This window comes from Myotis lucifugus, unplaced genomic scaffold, assembly GCF_000147115.1.
Source record: "Myotis lucifugus unplaced genomic scaffold, Myoluc2.0 scaffold_52, whole genome shotgun sequence".
Classification (NCBI taxonomy): Eukaryota; Metazoa; Chordata; class Mammalia; order Chiroptera; family Vespertilionidae; genus Myotis; species Myotis lucifugus.
In genome coordinates this window covers 5,916,106-5,932,476 of record NW_005871100.1, presented here as the reverse complement: position 1 = coordinate 5,932,476, position 16,371 = coordinate 5,916,106, and the positions used below count along the sequence as shown (strand labels likewise).

The window sequence follows — 16,371 nt, the reverse complement described above, 5'->3', positions numbered from 1 at the left end:
GCCTCCGGGCGGCGCGGCGGCCGTGGACGACTACCGGGAGTACCGGAGGTGAAGCGGGCCCTCCGCGGGGCGAGGCGGCGGGATCCGTTCCCGGGCGGGCTGTTGGGGAGGCTTCCATTGATTTCGAGTTGCGTCGTTCTGTAATTAAATATCGCAGTGACACGCAGTTCTGTGCTAATAAGTCTCTTCCGAGGCTGCTTACGAGGTCCCCGCTCCGACCCTTCCAGGAGGGACGATGAGCGCTAGATTTACGTAAAGGTCCAGTGGTTTTCCCCCCCAAAGGGCATGGAAGAATTACGCTTGGAGTACTCGGGGCCGGTGAAAATGAACAGGCGGGTAAGCCGTGAACTTGCAAACGTGCTCCCCGTCCCGGGGTGCTGGTTTCGGGAGGACACCGGCTGCTAGGGGAGTTTCGGTGGTTCTGGAGATAATCCTCCCCGCAAACTGGAAACGCAGCCGCCCCTGGGGCCCTGACAAAGTCTGTGCTCCCCAGGCAGGGTTTTGGCAGTTGGGAAACTGGGTGAGTGGGAATGTCTCGGGCAGGAGGATGCGGGGTTGGAGGGTGGGGGGATGTGTGTGCATAAACGGGAAGCGGAGGAATCACAGCGAGAGGGGCCGCTCTGCTTGAAGGTGGCCGCCCCCAATCACCCAGGGGTGTTGGGGCGCACGGGTTTCTGATCTGACCGCACTCCCTCTGGCTGTCTCGTGGTACAGTGTTGGGTAACGCCTAGAAATGCCTGGTAATTCTGAGCCAGCAAAATGAGGGTGAGGAACGTGATGGACGGGCCAGGCCTCATTCTGGGTTCAGGTGGGTCCAGGTAATGCCCGGAGCCCTATGCCCAGAACAGCTCCCACCCAGCACCCCCCCCCCCCCCCCCTCCCGGGAGAAACAGGTCCCTTAGCCGCCAAGGTTCCAGGGCTTTTCACTGGGACCAAGTTGCTGGGCCCTGTTGTTGACTGATGACTTAGGTATTTAGATGTTTAGATATGCAGATTGTGAGCCTCCAGTTGTAGTCCCTTGCTTGGTCCAGAATATCTTAGGGCCTGGAGGAAAGTTATTTTTTTGGAAACATAAATGACCTGGAACAACCCCCTTTAAAGGTTAGAGCCTGCTATTCAAAGTGTAGCAACCGTGGGCCAGCCGAGTAGGAATCCCCTGGGAGCTTGTTGGAAATGCAGACTCTCAGTCCCCTCTGGACCATGAATCTGAATCTGCATTTGACGGAGTCCCTTGAGGATTGTGTAATACAATAAAGCTTGAGCTGCCCTGGGTTAGACGTTAAGATATAAATGCTCTCTTTTTTTTCAAAGAACTGAATTGATCTTTAAGTTCTTTTCCGTACCTGTTGGTATACTTCTTGGTAGCTAAAATAAAGTGAAATGGCTCAAAAAATGATCTCAGAATAAAATGTCCCTTTGTCTTTTTTACTATTGTGTATCTAAATTATTTGAGGAAGAAGGTTGTGATGGTTCCATAGCTTCTGAATTGGTTTTATTTATCTTCCTTAAGCTAAAGACTTGAAAGTATGGGGAAAGGTATGGATTGTACAACAAATTATGTAGCATTCTGCAAACAACACTTTTCATGACTTTTAAGAGGGGCATAAAGTCAAGGGGAAATTTCTTCAATTTTGAGGAAATGCTTTTAATTGTTGTTGCTTTTCCTCTGGAAAGGCCAACTCTCAGTTTCTTAAGAAATTAAGAAATATCGGTGACTTAATTTCTCCCATACAGTTTTGAGGTCTTCTGGAATTGAACAGTGATGCACCTGGTTTTGAGCTTATGCAGGTCCAAGGGTGTTTGTGGTCTCCCACTGGACTCCTGGCTAGGGTTTGGTCTCAGGTGTGGACATTAGTCATGTTGTCTTCTTCACTGATTTTTTTTTTTGTACTTTTCTTTTTTTGGGGGGGGGGCGTGTTAGAATTTTTAGTTGTTTAGGCTCCAGCTTTTAATGAGAAGAATGAGCATGGTTGCTTCAGAATCAAAGGAGAAATTGAGATGAATATATAGCAGTTCTCTGGCAGTAAGCTCCCATAAGGAAAGTCAGATGTCATGAATTCATTGACTTTCTTATTTAGAACCCTTTTTTATATGGGAAGCAAAAGCTTTATTACCATTGTGTGTAATTTTGAGATGGACATAAACCTAAAGTAAAAAACCAGTGCCGTATCATTTCCTTTGACTGTACAAGTATAGTTTAATTAGTTAATTATTATTTTTTTGTTAATCCTCACCTGAGGATATTTTTTATATTGGTTTTTAGATATTTATTTATTTATTTATTTATTTTAATATATTTTATTGATTTTTGACAGAGAGGAAGGGAGAGGGATAGAGAGTTAGAAACATTGATGAGAGAGAAACATCGATCAGCTGCCTCCTGCACACTCCCCACTGGGGATGTGCCCGCAACCAAGGTACATGCCCTTGACCGGAATCGAACCTGGGACCCTTAAGTCTGCAGGCCGACGCTCTATCCACTGAGCCAAACCGGTTAGGGCTATATTGGTTTTTAGAGAGAGTGGAAGAGAGGGGGAGAGACAGAGACAGAGAGAAACATCGATGTGAGGGAGACACATCTATTGGTTGCCTCCTACACTCACCCCAGGGATGGGGCCTGCAACCCAGGTACGCACCCTTGACTGGAATCAAACCCTGGACCCTTCAGTTCCAGAGTGAACCCTCTAACCACTGGGCAAAACCGGTCAGGGCTAGTTTAATTTAGAGTATAGTATTTATAACCTGGAAAATAAATAATCAAGGCTGAAGAGAACTATTTTGTTGTTGTAGAATTGTGGGTGAGGATGATGGAGGGAAACTTTTTACTCCTGAAGAGTACGAAGAATACAAAAGAAGAGTTTTACCTATGCGCTTACAGAATAGATTGTTCGTGAGCTGGCGATCCCCAACTGGAATGGATTGTAAACTTGTGGGCCCAGAGACACTGTGTTTTTGTACACACAGGTAAGATATTTTATCGCTAAGTTCTCTGGTGATTAGAAAATATAAAACTGTAGCAGAGCGTATCTTCCTTCTATAAGTAACATTACATGTGATAATGGAGAAACATTTAAATAGGCCTTTGTGTTATACACTAGAAATGATCTAAATTTCTTTTAAATGTGATTTAAAAATTCTATTTTATCCTATTAGAACTCAGTACAGTCCATTACCTTAAGTATCTCTTCTCTTGCCTTTGGTGAAAACGGTATTGATGCCCCCATGGCTTTGTCAGGGGCCTCTCACTTAGGCTGGGAAGCACCGCGGCCTCTCCCACCTCTGGACAAGGTGGCTGCGGACGGGTCCTCAGACTGCAGAACCGCTGGAGTTGACCCACATCGACCAGCTTCTCAATCTACACAAAGAAGCAGTTCTCCTCCAATTTTCTAATCTCACTTTATACTTTAAGAAACACTGTTTTGTTCCTACCTTTCTTTAAACAAACAGAAATACTGAGCTCACAGCTTTTTATTATGCTTGGTCCGTTTCCAAGCAACGCGCACGGAGCAAAGGAAATACCTGAGGGCCCGCGCCTTGAGGCGTGTTGCCTGTACCTGCGGTGTGCGTTTGGCTGTTTGTCGTGTTCTCCTTTACATTTTTCTACTGCCCCAGGTCACAGTTGTGAAGCTCAAAAGGACCAAGCTGCTTCACGGAAACAAGTCACTGAACCCTGATGTGCTTTCAGGTAACAACTCGAACTTTCTGTTCCCAAGCAGCGGTGGAAGGAGGACCGCCCTGTTCTGATAGCGTCTGGGCCTCTTTCAGGAGACACTCTGTATAGTTGCTATTTACAGACTCGCAGTTTGCCAGAGGTTGTTAGGCAGTTGCTAGGATGAGTAATGTTGTATATAGATTGATTTGAAATTTAGTTAGCAACTCCCACTGAAAATGCTGTGGAGGAAAGGAAAAGGTGAGTTACATTGATATCTTTCAGAATGGATACATTTGTGTTAGTTTTAATTTTTAGTCTTATACAGATTTAGTGCCTGTCTCTTACCTATGCAGCATGACATTAACCTTCAAAATGGACCCAACTCAACTTAAAAAAAAATACATATTTTTAATGATTTCAGAGAGAGAGAGAGAGAGAGAGAGAGAGAGAGAGAGAGAAAAACATCAATGATGGGAGAGAATTGTTGATTGGCTGCCTCCTACACAGCCCCTACTGGGGGGATGGATCCCACAACCCAGGCATGTGCCCTGACCGGAAATCAAACTATGACCTCCTGGTACATAGGTTGACGCTCAACCACTGAGCCATGCCGGTAGGGCACCCAACTCAACTTTGATGGATAAGTTCTTAAGTACCAGAACTCAGATCTCTGTCTACATAAGCCCCCACCCCCCCATAATAAAAGTGAAACATGTTTATTACAGAAAATGTAGAGGATTATATAGAACAGTAGAAAGAAGACTCACCACCCAAAGCCAGCTGCTGTTAATATATTTTATTATATTCATATAATTCATTTACATAGTTTATTTAATTATGTGCGAGTATAAATATTGAACCAGTTTTTCATGACAGAATTACAGAAATATGTTTTCACATTATGTGGTAATCACAAGCAAGATTTTTAATACCTGCTGGATGTTTGAGCTGGTTCACTATGTGTTCCCCAGAGGTGTGGGTGTCTCAGGGGTGTACCAGGTGGAAGGGTAGGTTAGGGGAAGGGCAGACTCTAATTCTGGCTCTATCCCTTGCTTTAACCAATTCTGCTTTTATCTATTTTATATATTATAGTTCTGTAAAAGATTTTATTTGAAGAAAGAGTTTCACTAGTAAAAATTTGATAACTATTGTTTTGTAATTTACTTAATCATGCCTTTGTTATTAGTGGTGTGTGTGTGTGTGTATGTGTATGGTTATGTATGTATGGGTGTAGACGTATATATTTGCTATTGTAAGTACTGTTGCTAGTACTATATTTATGCACACACTCTATACATGGAATTATATTCTTAGGGTATATTTTAAAAAATGAACTCTCTGGGTTAAAGGATGGATCTATTTAAGTTTCTTAAAACATTAAATGGGATTGGTTCCTTTTTTGTTTGTTTTTAATCCTCACCCAAGGATATTTTTCCATTGATTTTTAGAGAGAGTGGAAGAGAGAGGGAAAGACTGAGAGAAACATCGATGTGAGAGAAACACATTGATTGGTTGCTTCCTCCACTGCACTCTGACCAGGGCCCAGGCCAGGGAGGAGCCTGCAACCGAGGTATGTGCCCTTGACCAGAATTGAACCCGGGACCTTTTGGTCCGCAGGCCAACACTCTGTCTACTGAGCCAAACCGGCTAGGGTGGACTGTTTCTTTTGTAACACTCTTGGCAGCATTGTAAATTATGTGTAGTTTAAAAAAAGCTTTGGCTCTCTTTGCTAAGTGAAAAATGGCATCTTGTTCTTTTAACTTCTATTACCTAGATTAATATTGAGAATAATAAATTTAATATCATTTTACTGAATACCACCTTATGAGAAGGAAGGGCGTAGTCTATTTAAGAAAATTACTTAGTATTTTAACCTATAAAAATAAATTGAAGTAATGCACTTTAATAAAAAGGATTTTTATAAAGAATTTATTTATAAGAGTATGGGCGGCCTCCCATACTCTTAGGTTGTGCTTTCATTTAAAAAAATCTGTAGTGGTATGTACTTTAAGGGAATCATATCTACACTAATAAAAGAGAAAGATGCAAATTGACCATACCTTTGTGACGCCCACCAGCCAATCAGGAGTGAGTATGCAAATTAACCCAACAAAGATGGTGGGTTAATTTGCATACACAGGCACCGAGGCACCCCAGCCACTCTGGGCCTCTGAATAGCGTGGGAAGGCAGAAAGGCCACTCTGGCTGGAGCGAAGGCGGTGCTGGCAGCCAGGGGAAGGAAGGCCCATTCTTGCACGAATCTTCGTGCATCGGGCCTCTAGTAATATTTATAATATTTCTTGTATATTGCTGTGATTACTAAAAATAAAAATCTAAGAATGAAGGTTTCTCTGATCAAAGTAATATAGCTTCCAGAAATACTGCAAGTAGGGGATTTTATTTTCACCTTACCAAAAAGAATGATGAAACAAAAATAAAATGAAAAAGAATCATTTGCATTTAACAGAATAGAAATAGTGATTTCTGACATTACCTGCACTGTGTTTTTATCCTCCCCCCCCCCTTTTTTAGGTACAAACAGCATAAAACCGACTTTGAAACGGTTCCACAGCAGCGCCCCATTAGCTTGCCTTGCCGAGTGACCGGCTGCCAGTGCAGGGCTTACCTTTATGTGCCTTTGAATGGCACGCAGCCCATTCGCTGCAGGTGCAAACACTTTGCTGATCAGCACAGTGCCACGCCTGGCTTTATGTGCAATGCCTGTGAGTGACATTATTACAAATACACCAACAGAATGTTTTTATTGAATATTTAATGTGTCTTTGTGCCAGTTTTATTGTCAGTATGAAACAAACATTTTGATGGGTAGCTACTATAAATTTTATTTTATTTTATTTTAAAATTGCCTCTCGCACACACCCTGACTGAGGATCGAACCCGAAACCTGGGTACGTGTCCTGATTGGGAGTCGGACCCACAACCTTTTTGGTGTATGGGACGATACTCAGCTATCTGAGCCATCCGTCCAGGGCCTTCTTCCTTTTTATGTTTAACAGGATTCTGTTGCATCCTTTCTTTGTCTATGTGTTGGCCTTCCAATATGGCTTTCGTGGGGAGTTGACCCATAGAGAGGCTTTCACATCTCTTCACCTGGACCTGGCCACTGGTTGTCCCCACCACACCTGCTTTTAACTCAGTATTTGAGGAAAGGGCCTGCATTTCCTGGCTCTCCAGTGTTCAGCCCAATTTCTTTTAGTCCTCATTGGTTTTCCCTATTTTCCCCCCTGCTAGTATCCATGACTGCTTTAGAATCTTTTAGAAGTAAGAGCAGTGGCTGGGAGGGAGTTCCAGGTCTGGAGATAATAGTTACCAGGGTTAGAGGACAGCACATGAGGAATCCAGATTCAGGTGCTTAGGCCAAGCTGAGCATTTTTGGAGCAGGCAGCTCAGTCCCTACATTTAAGAACTTAACCCCCTTTACACCTTGATTCAGGTTCCAAGTGTTCAGGATTCCATAGTTGCTTCACTTGTGCTTGTGGTCAGCCTGCGTATGCCCATGACACAGTCGTGGAAACTAAGCAAGAGAGACTGGCTCAAGGAAAACCAGTGGGACGGGATGCTCCTTACGCGGCAATGGGAGGATTAACCGGCTTCAGCTCACTAGCAGAAGGCTACATGCGGTTAGATGACAGTGGAATTGGTAAGTGATGCACAAGTGTGAGCTTGTTATATTGTTTTTATGTGTGGACAATAGTGAAGCCTTATGTTTGTTTAGCACTTTATATCCTTCATGTTTTTCTTCCCCCAGAAAACATTCTCTTATTTTTATTTTTAAAAAAAGGTTTAATTGCCACTACACAATAGATGGTTATTACAGAAAATTTAGAAAGCACAAGAGAAAAGATCATTCTTTTCCCCAATATTTGTACCTAAATCCCAACCCATAACCACATTGTTTGTAATAGCTGAATAGTAAATAATATTTCCTTTATTTGATATGATAGTTTATTATTTTATTGTATGCAATTTTTACCATTATAGCCATCTCATTTTGGAAACATAGGCTTATGTCTATGTGTGAATATGCACATGCATGTATAGGCGTGTAATCACATCTATAATAATGCATGCTCACAGGCATGTATGTGTATGTACAGAACCCGCAACCTTTTGGTATATGAGATGACGCTCCAACCAAGCCACACCGGTCAGGGCTAATTGTTATTCTTCATAGTATGTTTTGATATTTGGTATGGTAAATTCCTCCCATTTGTTTCTTTATTTTTTTCAAGATTGCCCTGATACATTTGTGCTTCTCTAGTAACTAGTTTTACAAGTAGCTTGTTAAATTTCGTAAATGAGTCCTTTTTCAATATTTATGGGTACCTGATTCTATTAGGTACATGCAATGATTACAGAATACACAGTTACCGCCGGCAAAAAATAATCAATTATAATGAGGTTGATGATGACCAGGGGTTGTTCCAACCTCTTTACATCTGTTACCTCATTTAATCCTCACAGCTCTGAGTTGGGTGCTATTACTAATCCCATTTTACAGGTGAGGAAACTCAGCACAGGAGTAAAACGTCTTGTTCTGTGCTACTCAGCTAGTAAGTGGTAGGGTTGGTTCAACCCAGGTTGTTCTGGGCACCTTAGTCTGCCTCATTGTTGTCTATTTCAAAAGCAAATGTTTTATGCTGCTTTTGTTACTAGTCATCATTACTCTACTTAATCTTAGAGTTTTAAATAAGTGTTCAGCTAATTTTGCAAGTAATGGTATTTTTGCCTCCTCCTTCCAACATTTAGGAGTCCTCTTACTCTGACTAACCAAAATGTCTGGTACTTTTAGAACGATACTAAGTAGTAGAGGTAGTGGCTGATATCTTTTTTCTAGTATTTTATCATTTAAACATTTTTATTATATAAAAAAAGAAAACGTGCCCCTTTTGGCCCTTGAGGGAAGGTGAGGGGAAGAAAGGTGAGAGTGAGGAGAGGAAACATAAAATATTTTTGTCTGGACTTCAGATATAGGGGATCCGGGGTAAAGGGATGTCTGCTCGGTTAGCCACGTAGAGTCCTGGACAGAGATGACCCCTTGCTGGAATTTGGTTCCTCAGTGTTGCAGAGGGAGTCCAGAATTCCCAGCTCGTAACTGAGCTGTGCGGCCCGGGGCCTGCCACGGTCTCTGTTATAGCAAGGGGCAAGGGTGACCCCAGGGCGGAGCTAGGGGTGGGTCCCCTGAGCTCTGGGGGATTCAGTAGAGGAAGTGGCAGGCATCGAGGGGCCTGCACTCCTAGTGAGAGTAAGAATGAGGCTACCAGGCCCTACCAAGCTGAGAGGCTGAATTGCCACTTAGGTCAGCCTCGCCGGTTGAGGTCTGTAGTGCACGCAGCAACCAGAGGAAGGCACAAGGGCCTGGCTGGACCTGAGCACCCCTTCCTACACTCGCACCCGCCACAGGGTAGAGGAGTGTGGAAGGAGGGGCAGGAATCTGAAAGACTGAGCAGCTGCCCCACACTGCTTCGTTATAAGGACGGACTAACTTGTAAAACCAAATAGGACTGAAAGTGTATTTTCTGTCCCTCTACCGCAGGATGGAGATAGGGGTGTGGGGGAGGTGAGGTTTGTGAAGAAGATAGAGCACTTATGCATACATTTTTCTCTGCACTTCCTTCCTCAAAAGTCAATTATTTAGCAGTTGGTCTTTGTAGGGTGTGGTTTTGGGTTGTGATGTTTCCTCATTTGATTGAAGAAGGTTTATTTTTTTAAAATACTGTTTGTAGTTGTTTTTTGAGTGAGGGATAGAGTAAAAACACACTTATTCTTCCCCCTTAAACTAGAGTTTCTTTATCAAAATCTTGCTTTTGATAGTTTTTATAACTATGTTAACATTTTGCACTCTTTGCTGACATTCAGTCACATTTGTGCATATCTATATTTTTTTTCTGTGAAAAGGTCTCTGAGAAATAAAAATACTTTTACCCTTCTTCCCTTACTTTATATGGATGGTAAAAATCTAAAACAAAAATTTCCTTTTTATAGAATAGATTTTTAAAAAATATATATTTTTATTGATTTCAGAGAGGAAGGGAGAGGGAGAGAGAGATAGAAACAACAATGATGAGGGAGAATCATTGATCAGCTGCCTCCTGCACGCCCCAAACTGGGGATTGAGCCTGCAACCTGGGCATGTACCCTGACTGGGAATCGAACTGTGACCTCCTGGTTCATAGGTTGCTATTCAACCACTGAGCCATGCCAGCCGGGCCAGACTAGATTCTTCTAATGATTCTGATAGGTTCTAATTTATTTCACATTTGAAATAACTTCTTTGAATCATAACAAATAGAGGTTTAGTTTTCATTTTTCATGTACTTTGTTATCAGGTGCACCTTCAGCTGAATTTTTAGACTCTCCAGGTACGGCCATGGACCATCCATTTCTAAAGGCATTTCAAGCATCATCTACTTCTCCAGAAACACTAACAGATGGTAATGAAATTAAATTGAGAAATATGTTTGGATGTAGAAAATAAGAATTCAGATAGAATCATTGGTAAGCTCTCTTTGCCCCCAGTATCCACAATTTGATTATCATTTTATTTTATAATAGCCAGGCAGTGAGAAAAAGCAAGAAACTTTATTTTTTATTGGGGAAAATTGCTAAATCTGAGAATTAGGAGGATTCTGATAATACAATAATTTGAAGTTTTAAAACCTTATTCCGGTAAGTTATTGCTTTGATGTCTGAGTAAGAGAGCCCTCTGATGGACTAATTGCCTTGATCCTTTAGGTTGACAGTGTGTGGTTATACTCTGTGGTGATTATCGGGAATTACATGATTCTTGTGTTGCTGGTTGAGGGTACATTCATGTATTTTAAAAACGAGAACAGGTGTTCAGATTGATACTCTATTTTGGATGTGAAGGGATCCAACCAAGACATTCACCTGAAATGAAGGTGAACTTTTCCATGGAACTGGGCTCTTGGTGTACCTATAAAGAAAACCAGATTTTCCTTCTGAGGCAATTAAAAGTTTCTTTCAGCACATACACTAGTGCTCTTATATAAAATAGCTATATTGTGCTATTTAATATGAACCCATTGAATATTTGCAGAATGTTTGTCAGTGAAAGTTACTTTTGTGTTATGATGCTCTGCTTTCTAAAAAGGAATTAAGTAGTAGGAGCAATTCTCCATTTAGGCCATTTCTGGTTTGAAAAATAAAAAAAATCATCAGGTAGGAGGAAAGTTTTATTTCTGTTTTTATTTCAGGAAAATTTATAATTATGGAACTATATTACTTAGAATTGTTTATTTTCTTATTAGTAGGTACAAGTAGTCAAGTTTCTTCCTTAAGGAGACCTGAGGAGGATGATATGGCTTTCTTTGAAAGACGATACCAGGAAAAGGTAAGTCTGTGGAGAAATCTGCTTACGTTAAGCATTTACTTGTAACAGAGACACCATAGGACAATTAAATATTGATTGTGGATTGTCCTGAAAAATAATTTATGAAGTCTTTACTTATAGGTGGTGTTAGGCCATGGGGCTTATTTAGAACAATTCAGAGAGAAACAGTATTGATGAGTAATATGATAATACACTGGTTAATTTATGGAGCTCATTAAGATTGACTAAATATACAAATAAAATTGTCAGTAATAACAATCTACCATCAGCAGATTTGTAAATTATATGTGTCTTGAATTCATAATATGTGGTAGTTCTTCTTAGCGACTTCTAGGTATATCCATACTGAAGTTAAAATTATTCAATAGCCTTTAAGAAACAGAACACTAATCATACATGTATTTTAACATCTTCTAGGGCTCAACAACTACAGTATTAAAGTGTTCCTAGATTTCAGTAATGATAGTGTTCAGTTCTCCACCACACTGTAAACTCCTCAGGGCTAAGTGTAGTCTTTTATTCATCAGAACTAAGTACAGCGACTTGTACATAATATGTTTTCAATAAACATTTATGGAAAAAAAAAACATCATTGATATTCCTTTCTTATATGTCATCTGATTACACATTTGATGTGTTTCATGCGGTGTTCGTATTTGAGATTTTTGTTTTTTTGTTTATGGATGGATGAAAGGATGTTGGCTTAATGAGGTTTGGGGGGTGTTATCCAGTTATATGGCACATTCCCTGAAGTGCTTTCTTTAGGATGATTTTATAGTTGCCTTGTTGGCATTTTTAATTTCTCCAACTAGGTAATAAGTGCCATGAAAGAAAAGACACTCTTGTCACCTTTTGTCCTATCCTCCACAACTCTTAGACAAAAAGATGAAGAAAAAGACTATTATATAAATTACCTTCCAAGAGAAGAGGAAGTGAGTAGGGGACAGAGATAAGCTTGTTTTCCTGATGAAGAATTTTGAAGTAGCGGGGAGAGTCCTCGTATGATTTAAGGCAGAGTTAGAAAATGGAAGTTTCCACAGTGATGGGAATGTTCTGTATCTGTGTTGTAGCCGTGACTCTGTAAGTCTAAATTAAATAAATTAAACTACTTCCTCAGTCACACTAGCCACATTTCTAGCCACATGGGGCTAGTGGCTACCTTCCTGGACAGGTCTAAGGGAAAGCTCTGCTTTAAGGGAAAAAGGGGGTAGTAGGAACCCAGGAGGAAGATGACATGTTCAGAGTGACAAAAGGAAAGGTGATTTTTGCGACATCATTAGGGATAAATTTTTAATCAAGTCAAGCTCTATTCTTGGAACATGCACATTAACGGCTGAATTTTAGTTTTTCCTCAAAGGCTTATGAGGGACAGGGTTCCAGAACTACTCCCTTCCCTCCTCCAGAAGTCCAGGTAGTGTGGGCTGCCTTGAAAACATGCCAGTGGGATTTGCTTGTGGGAAGATAATGGAGGGGAGTTCTTATCTGTGAATGTTTTGGAGGATATACCTGGCCCACCCAGGATGCTTATTATAACCATCCAGACTGCTTGTTATATCTAGACCTAGAATTTATGGATTTATGAGATGTAGTTTATAATTCTCTGCCTTGTGTGATTTATGGATTTATGAGATACAGCTTATAAACTCTCCAGCCTGTCTGATTAATAGAGTATAAAAACGGAGAAGCTCAGACTTAAACAACTTCTGAGCTGACATGTGCTGTACACATTGTTAGTACTCTTCTGTTATTCCAAAAAACCAAGACATGCACCATTGAGGGAAAAGGGGGGATTAGGAATCGGAATCTGATGGGTTCAGAGCACTTACAAAGTAATGCTCTGCATGTACAGACCTACCTGGGAGGGAGCTATTGTGGGCTTGGTTTTCCAGCCCTCCACAATAAACTGAGTATCGCAATAAAGTGAGCAGTAATCTTTTTGCTGGTGGAGGTCTTGCCTTCATTTTGTTAAAAAAAAAAGCAACATCTGTGAAGTGCAATAAAGATAAGCACAATAAAACGAGGTGTGTCTGTATTTCAATGAGCAAACACTTCCTTAACTTTTGTTTTTTTAGCATCTTTCCTAATTTTCAATGTTGCTGTAAATCTAACACTTGGCCTAAATGAGAGAGGAAAAGAGACCAGTATTGGTTGAGTGCGTATTAAGTATGTTGATCTTTATACATACGATCTTACTTACACCTTTAGAACAACCCTGAGATGTACCTATTACTATGACCTTTTTTTCACAAAACTATTGGTTAAATAACTTGCCTCAAATAGTTAATAAACGACAGAGGGGGGGTTTGAGTACTCTTCCCTCTGACTCCAAAGCCTATCATCTTTGCCTTAGAATAGGGTGTTCCTTTGGGGCCTTCAGATGACCTGCTGACTGACAGTGTGCAAGAGTGATATGAGTGTATGGTCTCTGAATGAGGTGCCCAGCCAACTTAAACAGGAGCGAGCAGGAAAAATGGGGAGGAGACAGAGATGAGATTCATTCAATTTTATTATTAGGAAGTTATCACTTATAATTTGATGAGATTGGGAAGCCTGGTTTCCTGATATTATTTCCTGTCACTTTAGCAGTGGTTCTCAACCTTCTGGCCCTTAAAACACAGTTCCTCATGTTGTGACCCAACCATAAAATTATTTTCATTGCTACTTCATAACTGTAAGTTTGCTACTGTTATGAATCGCAATATAAATATCTGATATGCAGGATGGTCTTAGGCGACCCCTGTGAAAGGGTCGTTCGACCGCCAAAGGGGTCGAGACCCACAGGTTGAGAACCGCTGCCTTAGAGCAGTGGTCGGCAAACTGCGGCTCACGAGCCACATGCGGCTCTTTGGCCCCTTGAGTGTGGCCACGAAGTTTCAATCGCACTGTCCGTGCGCGCCCGCTCGTGGTATTTTGTGGAAGAGCCACACTCAAGGGGCCGCAGTTTGCCGACCACTGCCTTAGAGGGTAGGAGGCCCTGCCTGCAGCTGCCTTGCCCCACATTTTCTCAGCCTTCTCTTGCCCAGAGTGAGGCAGTGGTGCTGCCTCTGGGAATCGGTGTGTGAGTGGCAGTAAGAGGCAGGTGGGTTTTGTGTTCTCTGTTGTTGTTTCCCCTGTGGAAAGGGTTATATGTTTCTAAAAGGTCGGAAGGCTGCTGCTTAGGGTATGCAAGCTGCTTTGCTGCAGTTTCCGTGGAGAAGGACAACCTTTAGGAAGGGAACTGTGCAAATGTAGAAACGAGAATGATAGGAAACTACCCTTAAAGCAGTCCGCATTCCAGAAATAACCCTGCTGGCTTAGGTGTGTTCTGTAACCCTGTAAGTGAATGTGTTTAGGCTGATGGAAGGTTAGGTATTTCAGCTTTTAGAAAATAATATTGAATGGCCTTTAAAATGATATTTATTCATTTTCTCCAAAGAAGTACTCATTATACATTCTTTTTATGAAAATGCTTCTGTAAAGTTGAATTCAGACCATATTTTTAAAATGCAATTAGGTCCCTTCAACTCTCAGATTTTGGCATTGGTATTCATTAGTAACTGCTATGTAACTGTGTGAAGTGGCTGTGGCAAATAAAACATGAATCCAAGTGAAGTATGTGCAACCTTTTCTTTCTTTAGAATGTTTTAAAAATTATTAACAAATATTTTACATTTACAGATAAAAATGGAAAAGGCTGCTAAGCATAAAGGAAAAGCACCAGTGCCATCAAAAACAAAACCTTCATGAAGATTATTGGGGAAATTAAAACCATCATCCAAATGTATCTTTTTTTGGTGTTTATTTAAATATAATATAGTTTATTGTCTCTTAAATTGTTTACTTCTGTTAGTATATAAAAGGCCTTTTTGGATGTCTTCTTGATTTAAATAAGTGAAATTACCTTACCTGGTATATTACTTTTATCAAATTTTATGATTTACTATTTTATCTATACTTTTTTATCTCTCCGAACAAATGAGGCTATTTTCCTATTAGTCAAAAGAATAGTAAATATCTTTAGTCTATCATAATTTAACTTTTTCAAACTATGTATCTAAAAATTAAAGCTGGCCTTGGCTGGTGTGGCTCAGTTGGTTGAGCGTCATCCTGTGGACCGAAACGTCACCAATTCCATTCCCAGGCAGGGCACATGCCCAGGCTGCATTTGGATCCCTGGTCGGGGTGCACACAGGAGGCAGCTGATCAATGTTTCTCTCGCACATTGTTGTTGAGGTTTTTGAACAAATATATAGGGCCACTGTTTCAAAATAGTAAGTTAAAATGATCAGTTTTTTGTTTTTTTAAACTTTGTAATGTTGATTTACATTTTTAATAAAAAGCTATTTCAAAATTATATAATCATTTTCTAGCAGTATCTCCTGATTTTTAAGTTGTTTTGTTAACTATGCCTTGCATGTAACTGTATTGACACCCCTTGTGTCCACTTCAAATCTCTTAGCCCTACCTCCTCCTCAGTACTGCTGTGAAACACTTCCAAGCAGGCTTCTGTATTGGGACCATGTCATGACTCTCCAGGGATCCTTTGACACTGGCTTGGGATACGCACTGGAACCCTTTGCATCATACATGTGTAAAAGATATGGGGGAGTTAATGACATTGGGACCACCCTTGAGTAACCCCCAGGGGGAAGCCAGTGGATAAACACTCCCTCGTCTGTCTGTCTGCTGGGAAGGCAATTCTGAGAAGCCTTTCATAAGCTTCCCCAGTCACCCACTATTTGGGTGTATCCTTATTTTAGCTTTCTCTTTCCCCCCTTTCCACTCCCTGATTCCTTCCCTTGGTTCTGTGGAGGGGAGGCTGTTCCATGATGTGACCCACAAGATGGACCTGGGCCAGAACAGAGTGCTTCCCGCAAGCCCTCTCAGAGATTGTCTGATCATAATCGGTACTTTCCTTCTGACGTAAACCAGAGCCTCTGCTGTGTCCCATGTTGTGCTGGTTCCTGGAAAGGCCATTGTCCTGACCTGGCAAGTATGTACGGCATTTTTCCCGCACCTGGGACCGATGACATACCCGTACCCCCTCCATCTCGCCCTTTTCTGTATAATTCTTTGGTGCCTGGAGGATATCCACTTCCTTTTGCAGCCGCCCACACCAAGACATGCCTGGTATGTAAGTTTCCCTGAATAAACTCTGCTAATTGCCGGACTCCAGTGGCCTGCCTCTTTCTTTGGTCTTTCCCTGCCCTTTCAGACTTGGGGCTTTTTCTTGGGAATATGTGTACAAACAGGTTCTCTAAGATCACTTTCCAAATAAATTACCTGTATGTATTAACATTTGTCTTAGGCTTTGCGTTGGGTTGGGGCGGTGGGGTTAAACCAGGCTAAGAGGGGTACCAGGAAC

At 41.3% G+C, this 16,371-nt stretch overlaps 1 protein-coding gene across 1 annotated transcript; it reads left to right on the top strand.

Annotated features, from left to right (window-relative positions):
* Window positions 1-6: 6 nt before the first annotated feature.
* FAM221A (family with sequence similarity 221 member A) lies at window positions 7-16,176 on the top strand. The gene is made up of 7 exons (XM_023753847.1): window positions 7-48; window positions 2,791-2,964; window positions 6,185-6,375; window positions 7,107-7,313; window positions 10,003-10,107; window positions 10,945-11,027; window positions 14,685-16,176. The coding sequence occupies exons 2-7, from the start codon at window positions 2,867-2,869 to the stop codon at window positions 14,751-14,753; spliced, it is 753 nt and encodes a 250-aa protein (XP_023609615.1). The 5' UTR covers window positions 7-48; window positions 2,791-2,866; the 3' UTR covers window positions 14,754-16,176.
* The last annotated feature ends 195 nt before the right edge of the window (window positions 16,177-16,371 follow it).